The sequence below is a fragment of the Podarcis raffonei genome, chromosome 8, assembly GCF_027172205.1.
Source record: "Podarcis raffonei isolate rPodRaf1 chromosome 8, rPodRaf1.pri, whole genome shotgun sequence".
Classification (NCBI taxonomy): domain Eukaryota; kingdom Metazoa; phylum Chordata; class Lepidosauria; order Squamata; family Lacertidae; genus Podarcis; species Podarcis raffonei.
In genome coordinates, this window is record NC_070609.1 from 65,728,675 (window position 1) to 65,739,330 (window position 10,656).

The 10,656-nt window shown below is 48.7% G+C and overlaps 1 protein-coding gene across 1 annotated transcript; it reads left to right on the forward strand.

Annotated features, from left to right (window-relative positions):
* Window positions 1-1,679: 1,679 nt before the first annotated feature.
* On the forward strand, window positions 1,680-10,656 carry PARK7 (Parkinsonism associated deglycase). The gene is made up of 7 exons (XM_053400492.1): window positions 1,680-1,764; window positions 4,689-4,844; window positions 6,593-6,694; window positions 7,408-7,467; window positions 7,921-7,990; window positions 9,731-9,817; window positions 10,237-10,656. Exons 2-7 carry the CDS (start codon window positions 4,755-4,757, stop codon window positions 10,395-10,397), a joined length of 570 nt encoding a protein of 189 aa, XP_053256467.1. The 5' UTR covers window positions 1,680-1,764; window positions 4,689-4,754; the 3' UTR covers window positions 10,398-10,656.

Below are 10,656 nucleotides of genomic sequence, written 5' to 3' on the forward strand. Positions count from 1 at the left end.
CAATATAAAGTGACTAACAAAAGAAAGAAATAAGATAGTAAGATAGTCAGCCCTTCTAAATAAACCCTCAGTCATCCTGTGAAGGCACCCAGGCTTGAAATTTTGGATATGCCAAAGAGCCTGTTGAAAAAGCTGTGCCGTTATTCTTACCAAGTGACTGTGAAATGGTAAAATCCTAGTTTCTGGGAAATATCTTAACAACTTTGTTCTCTGGGAGTGAAGTTTAAGGCGGCAAAACTCTGATCAAACACTTACTGATGCCCGTACTCACACACAAGAGTCGAATAACTGGCTTTTCTGCTTTTACCACCCAAAGAAAATTTCTGCTATCAGAAGATTTCAGAAGTGGCAATCACATTACAGTGGTACCTCGGGTTAAGTGCTTAATTCGTTCCGGAGGTTCGTTCTTAACCTGAAACTGTTCTTAACCTGAAGCACCACTTTAGCTAATGGGGCCTCCTGCTGCCGCCACGCCGCCGGAGCACGATTTCTGTTCTCATCCTGAAGCAAAGTTCTTAACCCGAGGTACTATTTCTGGGTTAGCGGAGTCTGTAACCTGAAGCGTATGTAACCTGAAGCGTCTGTAACCCGAGGTACCAGTGTATTCATAAACATGGACCCAGCGTGTTGCCCCTTTGTGTTTGGTTTTCCCTTCACAGGGTCTGTGACCTTCTCACTCCTGGGGTTTAGTTCGACCAGAATCCGGAGCATCCATTTCCAGAGTTAACTCTCATAACGACTCCCCCGGGGTCCGACGCACAACGCAGAAGCTGCCTTTCCCCATTGGCTCCGCCGCTGCAGGTAGGCGGGCCTTGGCCTTCCGCCTCGCGCCGACCCAGGTGCGAACGTGACGTCAGCAAAGCCCCCTCAACTGCCAGAAAGCGCGGGCCGAGGCGGCCGCTCGCTCTCGCCTTTTAAGCTTGCTTCCCCTCCCCCACCCGCGACCTTTTCGAATGACGGCCGCTACGCGCAGGGCCTGAAAGCGAAATACGTCACGAGTCTCCTCAGATCAGACCCCCTCGCCAGGGAATTTCCACACAAGTTCTTACCAAAGACATTTAAAACACGCAACTCCCCCACCCTCCAAAAAGAAGAATATTATTGGCTACTGTAGTTTAAGGGCGCTGGAGACTGTGGCTGCGAAGGGGGCACATTGGTGGGGAGGAGGTGCCGGGTATCTGCGAAGCCGCCCCTTCCCCACTACCACCCTCTCGCCATAGGCCATGCAGGCAGCTTCGCGGTGAGCTCCCACAATGTTGTTAGGAGACTTCCCCTCCCCCTCTTTCGCGAGCCATAATTCTCGCAGTCGTTTAACGGCTTTCCCCTTAGGGAATTCTGGGAATTGTAGTCCTTATGGGGGGGAGCGGCGGAAAGGGGACTTCTAACGGTTCTCAGCACCCTTAACAAAATACAGTTCCTAAGATTGCTTTGGGGGGGGGGTAAGTCGCCGCTCTTTAAAGTGGTAGGAGATACCACTTGAAATGTGAGGGGCTGTTGTAAGAGGAAGAGCCGCGGCTGGCGCGGAAGGGGTTAAGGGGAGTCGGAGGCTCCCCCTCACGGGAGTTCGAGTGTCGCTCTCTCTCCGGCTGTACCATTCCTCCTGGAAGCGGGGGGGGGGAGGAGGAGGGGAGGAACCATTAAGCCTTCGCTGACGCAGAGCCATCGCGAGCTTCCAGCGAGTGGCGGCAGCAGCAGCAGCAGCAGCAGCAGCGCCCGCCTCGTCTCTAGAGGAGGAGGAGCTGCAGTTGCCGCCGCCTTTTGCACGTAAGAACGGGTGCATAAGCGTGCGGGAAGGAGGCGCGTGCAAAAGGTGGCGGGATGGGGCGCCTGGGTGAAGCGAAGGCTGTGGAGGCGGCGGGGCGAAATCCTCCCTCGTAGCCGCCGGAAGGCCGCCCCTCCGCCTCGTGTGTTCAGCAGCCTTCCTCCCTCTCTCCCTCCCTTAAGACTGAAAGCCGGGCAAATCCCAGCAATGGGGAGCGCGGCGGGGGAGGCCTGGCTGGGCGCGCATTCGCACGACTGAGGTGACCCGGGTTACGACATGCGCGTCAAGGTGGTCCAGGGGAGTGCGTGCCTCCGCCTCTCCGGGGCAGGCCTCCAGATGACCGACAACGTCAGCCCCGCCCCACGCCCCTTCTCCAGTCCTGCTCTAAGCATACAGGCAGACAGCAAACAGGTCTGCTCCTCTGCCCTTGCTTTCCATCTTTGGGTAAACCAGGCATCCAGATACCCAAGGCTGAAACCTCTAATCTGTCCCCTGCTTTCGCAACTGTGCCCGCTGACCCCAATTTCCTGAAAAAGGCCAATGCACTCGGATAACACAGGACTACACTGCTGGGCTGTAACTCCTTCCTACTCAGCTAAATAGGTATAGCAAAGCAGAGCTATTTTGCACTGCTGGCAATAAGCAGTGCACCCTCAGCTGCATAGCCGTCTTGATACTGGTATAATAATGATGGGGTCTTTTATGCATAGATACTGGCCATGGAATTAATATTTGAGAGGTTGCAATTTCCGCAGAGATTTGAGCTGCAAGCCCTTCACTGCGTATCTGCAAAGTGTCTAGCAATATCTTGCGGTTTTCCTCCTGCAACGTTTCTAGGGAGAAAGAGCTCTGTGCTCTTTGTGTCCTCCCTGACAAGAGGACACCAATTGCAGGAGCCATTTTACCAAAAAGGTTCTATGGTCCCTTCTGGTCCCTGTTTGTAGCCTTGAATTCATATGGTTGGTCTGTGGGCCTGATTCTACAGCTCTTCAAGTTTTATTTCCTTTTCACTTTAGCCTCACTGTGTTAGTGCTGTTCTTAATATTTTCTTCAACCCTTGCTAACTAATAGCATTCAAGCATTGTGTGCATTTCTCCCTCCTCTCAGTAAATTCAGTTCAGAAGCTATTTTTTTTCAGCATTATGTCTGAATCAGCTGCAACTGATGGGAAGCCTGTCAGTTACCGGCCATTACTGTACCACTCATAGTCAGAGCAGGCCTAGCTGCTGTAACTGCTGGCAAAAGTAATTGAAAATGTGAAAGAAACCTGTGCTCCCATGACGATTTACAGAATGTTTAAGTGTGAGATGTCTAGATTACTGTCATTGCAGTTGTTATGTAGCGAGCCCTTGGGTCATCTTGACTCTGCATTTCTGCATCCTCCCAAGGTGCTTATTTGACCACTGAAAAGTTGGAAAAGGGGCAACAGAAAAATGGTAGTCAGCCCACTGGGGTTTTCCCCCTCAGTCACAAATTGGTGGTTTGTTCGTTTGGGGCTGTAGTTAGAAGATCGCTTCTTCTTGCCTGGTGTCCCTCATAACCAAGGCTCCGCTGCAGTGGGTATCTATGATCTCTTGTCTCCCTTGAAGATTGACGTAGATTTAAAAAAGGGCTGAGATCAGATATGCAGCTGGCAGGAAGCTCCTATTTCATCACTCTTCCAAGAAAGAAATGCTAAACCAGGGCTTTTTTCAGAAAAGTGCTGTGACCTTTGACCTTCCCAGGATAGAATCATAGAATCATAGAGTTGGAAGAGACCACAAGGGCCATCGAGTCCAACCCCCTGCCAAGCAGGAAACACCATCAGAGCACTCCTGACATATGGTTGTCAAGCCTCTGCTTAAAGACCTCCAAAGAAGGAGACTCCACCACACTCCTTGGCAGCAAATTCCACTGTCGAACAGCTCTTACTGTCAGGAAGTTCTTCCTAATGTTTAGGTGGAATCTTCTTTCTTGTAGTTTGGATCCATTGCTCCGTGTCCGCTTCTCTGGAGCAGCAGAAAACAACCTTTCTCCCTCCTCTATGTGACATCCTTTTATATATTTGAACATGGCTATCATATCACCCCTTAACCTCCTCTTCTCCAGGCTAAACATGCCCAGCTCCCTTAGCCGTTCCTCATAAGGCATCGTTTCCAGGCCTTTGACCATTTTGGTTGCCCTCCTCTGGACACGTTCCAGTTTGTCAGTGTCCTTCTTGAACTGTGGTGCCCAGAACTGGACACAGTACTCCAGGTGAGGTCTGACCAGAGCAGAATACAGTGGCACTATTACTTCCCTTGATCTAGATGCTATACTCCTATTGATGCAGCCCAGAATTGCATTGGCTTTTTTAGCTGCTGCGTCACACTGTAGGCTCATGTCAAGTTTGTGGTCAACCAAGACTCCTAGATCCTTTTCACATGTAGTGCTCTCAAGCCAGGTGTCACCCATCTTGTATTTGTGCCTCTCATTTTTTTTGCCCAAGTGCAATACTTTACATTTCTCCCTGTTAAAATTCATCTTGTTTGTTTTGGCCCAGTTCTCTAATCTGTCAAGGTCGTTTTGAAGTGTGATCCTGTCCTCTGGGGTGTTAGCCACCCCTCCCAGTTTGGTGTCATCTGCAAATTTGATCAGGATGCCCTTGAGTCCATCATCCAAGTCGTTGATAAAGTCGTGGATCTGTGGGTGTTCCTGGCCATACTGACACTGGCTGCTTTAAGGTGCCTCTAAGGCACTTAACGTTGACCTCTGTCCAGCAATTCTCCTTTCTATATCTTTCTTCTCTTCAGTAACTCCTTAGTTTGGCTGCAACTTGGATTATTGAGCAGTGGTGATTGAACAATAAACTGTGCAGATAAATGTTGCTTTGCCTAACACTTTGTTTCTCTCTTGTTCTGTAGTGTGTGTGTGTGTGTGTGTGTGAGAGAGAGAGAGAGAGAGAGAGAGAGAGAGAGAGAGAGAGAGCGCTAGCCTTTCGTTATCGAGGTGAGCAAAACACCCAGTTTTCAACATGACTGCCAAAAGGGCTCTTGTGATCTTGGCCAAAGGAGCTGAAGAGATGGAAACCGTCATCCCCACAGACATCATGAGGAGGGCAGGTGTGAGTATGCCCTGGGGCTTCCTAGATAGCTCTTCCTTTCCTCCATTCCTCCTGGCATCGTTGTTGTTAACAATAAGACACTGTCCATGTGCAAGAAGGCAAGTCCCTTCCTTGGCATAGGGAGCTTACAGTAGCTGAAATGGTTGTCCTGTGCCTTTGCGTTGTTGCCTGCAGGTGGATTCCTCATGAACTAGATACTGAGCTGGTTGTAACAGGGTTGACTGTTTAGTCCTGGGACCTGGAGGACTCATGCACTGTTTAGAGTTGCATGGACAAGGCATGTTTAGTTGCTTGGCAATTGCGAAGTGGTTTGAGAAGCCATTTCTGCTGAGTTTCCCTTGCGTAGGCAAGCATGGGAAGTACAGCAGGCCACCTGTCATTTGAGAAATCCTCCATAGCGGAAGGTGGCTGAACCCGGAGCCTGGGTGATGGCCAGGGATGACGGGAGCCGACGCTCTGGAGGGCTTTGGGTTCCCCCCCTTCTGTTCCATGCAAACAGCACTTTATGTTCTGTATTAAGGATGGGTAGGTTTACATTCTCAACAGTCCTATCACCACCACTCCCCTTCCCATACCACCAACCCCCTCCCTCTGTTATTATGTTGGGGAGAAGGTTATATTACAATATAGAGAAGCAGACCCCCATCCCTGCAGCTTTCAGCCAGGAAAGGAAAGAGAGATTTATAGATACAGATGATCTAGATGTAAGTATATGCAGGTAGGTAGATATAGGTCTCTGCCTCTTCTGTGGGCTCAGAGGGATTTACAGTGGTTTTATCATTCTTGTCCTCATGGAGCTCACAAAACCAAATGTTTTGGCATGAAAGAAGCTCAAATAAATAAAAACTGTTCTTGTAAATGTTATAAACCCTGTTCTAATAAACAAAATAGTGAAATAAAGTCGAACCTCTACTTACCACTGCCTCTTCTTACGGTCGTTCCAAGGTGCGACCATGGCAAACCCTGAAGTAACCAGCGGGTTTGCCGCCATTTGCACATGCGCAGAAGCGGTGATCGCTGTTCGCACATGCACAGAAGCGGGCAATCACCGTTCACACATGCGCAGAAGTGGGAATCGCTGCCTGCGCCTGTGCACAATGGCGCCTCTCCTAGTGACCTGTTTCAACCTCCAGACGGGCCTCCAGAATGGATTATGGTTGCAAATAGATGTTCCACTGTAAAGTAAACCGCACCATCCAAAAAGCTATCCAGAAGCAGGCTGGCTGGCACCTGCTAGACGCAAAAATGATGTGCTGTAGAGCAGGGCTGGACTGCAGAATAGAGGCCAGTTACAGGGGACGGAGACAGTATCTCTTTCTGATTGGCCACTTGTGCAGACCAACCATTAGTCCTCTGAGTTTGATATAGCCGCTTAATTCCACCTATGCCTCTTTAACAGCTATTGTATGCTCACATATTTAGAGGGGGTATGCTAGAATGTCTGCAGACATTTATTTGGAGCCAGGGAGAGGTGGGAGATATTGTTCAATTATGGATTGTGTTGCTCCCTGTATAGATTTCTCTCAAGTGATTCTTCAGAGAGTTAACTTTTTGAATAATAGCGGGTGGGGTTGGTTACTTGCTGATGGATTGGGTGGGGGAGAAAACACGCTATATGCAAATTTACTAAATCCCCATTGTGCTGGGGACCACTAATGCAAAAATTTACCTCCTCCAAACTATTTCCATTTCTTCGGTGACTCAGTAGATTTTGGCAAATAAAGCAAAGCTGTCTGTTTTCTCACCAGATCTCTGTGACTGTAGCCGGCCTGACTGGAAAAGAGCCTGTGCAGTGCAGCCGAGATGTCTTAATTTGTCCCGACAAGAGTTTGGAAGATGCCCGGAAGGAGGTTGGTGCCACACAGATTCCATGTTGCAAAAAAATGGGTGCCCCGCCTCTTTCATATTAGGCCCGAGTTTCTTCATCATCATCTAGGGGTGGCCTAAGGGTACCTTCAGCTTGCACAGTGATAATAATCAGGAGAAAGGGGGAATTGCTGAGGAGCTGGAAACTCCAACTGGTAAAGAGGCAAATGGTGACTCTGGGAACTTTGGAGAAACCTCTCACGGTGCCTGCATGTGGCTTCATGGAATCATGGCCAGAGAAGGGAAATGCAGTGGTTGAACTTGCAAGTTTCTAAGTGGCGTTCCATTAGCAAATGTGGATAGTGATTCTCAGTGCCACTGAGTTTAAATAAACACTATGACCTTACATGTCAAACAGATGCTAAGAAATGGCACTATGAAAAAAACAAAACACCCCACAATATTTATAACTTTTGGAGGGAGGGGAAAGATGCTAGGATCAAATCTGTCTGGAAGTAGCACCCTCTGATCTGGAAGGTCTCTTCTGCCCACCCACCAACCCCAGAATCCTGTCGTTTTAATGATGAAGGGAAAACCTTCACACCAGAGGCGCTTATTTCTGTTTATTCCAGGATTGAGCCATGGCACAATACTGAGCGTTCGGTTGCCTGCTAAAGGATAGCTGCAAATAAGATGTTTGCTTTTGTTTTTCCAGTCTTCATGCTTTTCTTTTGCTAATGCTTTCCCCTATTCTTAGGGACCCTATGATGTGGTGGTCTTGCCAGGAGGGAACCTGGGAGCTCAGAACTTGTCAGAGGTAACAACTTGGGGAAATGTGGGAACTTCCCTCCTATTTGAGCAAATATTCTCCCGTTCTGAAAGTGAAGGAAGCAGAGTGCAATCATTCCAAAGTCCAAAGTAAATGTTGCAACAGCTTTGGTGTGTCTAAAGCCAAACTGGTTTCTTTTCTGGGGGAAATTGGTCCACGTTCCCTTCCCTTGTATAAGGCTGTAGATATAAAGCCACAATTGAGCCAGGCTTACTCGAGTGGTTTTGAAACAAAAGAGGGCCCAATGGCACGTTTTGGGGTGTTGGGGCAGGGGAAGGAAGAGGCAGTTTCCTTTAGTCATCTAGTAACAACAAAATCTTCTGACACCTTCCTTTGTACCCTTTTTCTTTGTTAGACGACCAGTTCTGATACATAACAGCCTTCTTGTGTGCATAGCTGGAAAAGGATAGCTTGTTGATCAAATAATATCTTTCCTTGCAGTCGCCTGCTGTGAAGGATGTACTGAAAGACCAAGATGGCAGGAAAGGGCTGATTGCTGCCATCTGTGCAGGTATGCTATCAAGGTCCGCACCCAACACTCCAAAGATCCAGGATACCAACCCTGCATAGAGCTTCGCCTACCACAGCTGGTGCCATTGGCTGCCTCACTTCTGAGGTTTGGCTTTCTTGTGCCACTGATGGTGTAAAGAAAAACACAGCTAATATTGGCACGCTGCAAGTCTTGCAGGTTTGAAAACTGAGAGTTGAAACGCTGTCTCAAATCTCTACCCGTTGAGGAGAGAAACTTGAAGATAACAATCCCATTAATTGTGCTTGCCCCCATGTGGAAAACGCTCTGTTTATACAGCGAAGCAGGCCTGGTTTGTTTTTCAAAGGGAGCCTTCCTTTAGGGGCAGCTTCTCTGAGATGGGATGTTACATGAAATAATACTGCAGAAATAGCTGCATTTCCCCCATGGAATCCTAGGTCCCTCTTCCGGTTAGCAGCTGCTGACTGATTCTCTGCCCTCCTTGCTGCTTCTGACAGAGTGGCTGGCCAGGCTGTGCTGTGCTTGCCATATGTGGTGTGGCTTGACCTTCTCTCACTGCTTGGCCTTTGGGTGCTGCGAGTGTCAGGTTCCGCAAACTCCTGAGAGTTGCTCATCTCAAAAGCATTTTGGGTTGGCTCTTGCAAAGGGATCTGTTTGCAGGAAATGCATGTGGATGTCTCAAGCTTGGCCTGCCGCTCCAGGAGGCCTCTCACTGTAGTGGGGATCCTTGGCTCAGTCTCTCCTTAGACACTTTTGCTGTAGGAACTCCTCTGAAGTGGGAGTGAGTGTCATTCTCCATGCAAGGGTTTCCCCTCTAGGAATTGGCTTCTTCTGGCCAATGGGGAACACCAGTCTCCCTCTACTTTGTGGCAGTAATAATCCTTCCAACTGCTTATTTGTATTTGCAAATGCAAGAACCAGCCAACCTCCTCGTTAGGGTGTAGGTGGGGCTGACTTTGACATATGGGCAGAGCCACCTACCTGTCAAATGACCTGCAGTCATGGCGACATCAGGTGACTGATAGGTGGGCAGCCCCAGCCCCCTGTTGAAGTTGACCCATAGGGTGTGAGGAAGAGTCAGCTTCACCAGCGCCTTCCCCACAGGAAACTTAACGGCTGGAGTGAACTCTGGGTTCTGTGCTAGCTCTACACACCCAAAAGGTGTTACCAAACTTCCTGTTACCTTCCTCTTCCAGTTCAGTGGTTTAACCAGGACTAATTTTTTAGTGACTTGTTAATTACACAGGGCACAATGGTGTTTTTGTCGCCAGATTAAAAGGCGGGAAATCACTTTGAAACTCTGCATAAAAGTTCCCTCTCTTAGTTATGTAGATCAGTTCAGTGTGTGTTGTACTTTGTTCAGTGGGACTTACTCCCAGGCAGATGGTGATGGGTGTACTACAAGCTGCATAACTTAATTGCTGGTTGTTTCCAACTGGGGAATCGTCATCCCACATATTTGGAAGTTTTGTTAAAATGGGGGGGAAAGGTCTTACGGTCTTCCTTCATTTAAACCTAATGCTATCATTTCAAGCTTATTAACTGCATACACTTAACCGTTCCTCCCAAGTCCTGGATGAGTAGGGTGTGTGATGGTGGTAATGGAAGGGTGAGAGATCCCCAACACTTTTGTGGATCTGGCCTCACTTGCCACTTCGATGCTGGGATGGCTTTCCAGCATGGTAAATGTGGCCCCGGGTTCCAAAAAAAGGGTTCCCGCTATAAAGTGTGCACAAGTGACGGCTCTTTGTTGATCTCTAGGACCCACGGCTCTGCTGGCACATGGCATCGGATACGGATGCAAAGTGACAACCCATCCCTTGGCCAAAGACAAGATGATGAGCGGAGGTAGGTGGCTGCAGGCGCACGGCAGAGATTGACTTGCACAGAGAGTGTTTTGTGAAGCACAGCTCAGGATTGTAATTAAGATGCTTTCCCCCCAAAAGGAATGTCGGGTAACGTATGCATATTATCAGAGACTTTGGTTTTGAGAAATCGCCAATTCTGTGAGACCTAAATCTGGCGGCAGTTCAAAGTTTGAGGTTTTTACTGCTTTGGGTGTCCCTCCCCCCTTACAAACCATCAGTATATAAATTTTATGAAATAAATAAAGGATGGGAATTGCAGCTTCTCTCCTTGCTACAGTGGATGAGGTTCATAGTTGGGGGTGGAGTTACTTCCTACACATTCAAGTCAGCTTCCTGTGGCTGATGCCTGCTGGAGTAACCTGTTCTGTTTTGGTTTTTTCCTTGTGCTTTCCTCTGAAGACCACTACAAATACTCTGAGAGCCGCGTGGAAAAAGATGGGCACATCCTCACCAGTCGGGGACCCGGCACCAGTTTCGAGTTTGGCCTTGTGATTGTGGAAACGCTGCTGGGGAAAGAGGTGGCCGCTCAGGTGAAGGCCCCCCTTGTCCTGAAAGACTAGGGCAGTGCCTTGCTGAAAGAGGAGAAAGCCTTGCGGCAGAAAGCCTTTTTTCCCTTTTATAGCAATAGCAACACACACTCTCACACAGGTCAGGCAGCCCCCTTAAGCGCAGCAGCAGCAGCAGCAGCAGCAGCAGAGATGATAGTTGCACTTAAGCCTGGAAACTTGAAGCAGCCTGGAGGGGAAGGTGCTGCTGTCCAAGTCCCTTTTGTGTTTTCCGAGACCCACTTGCTTTCAATAAAAGAGGAACTCTGTTGAA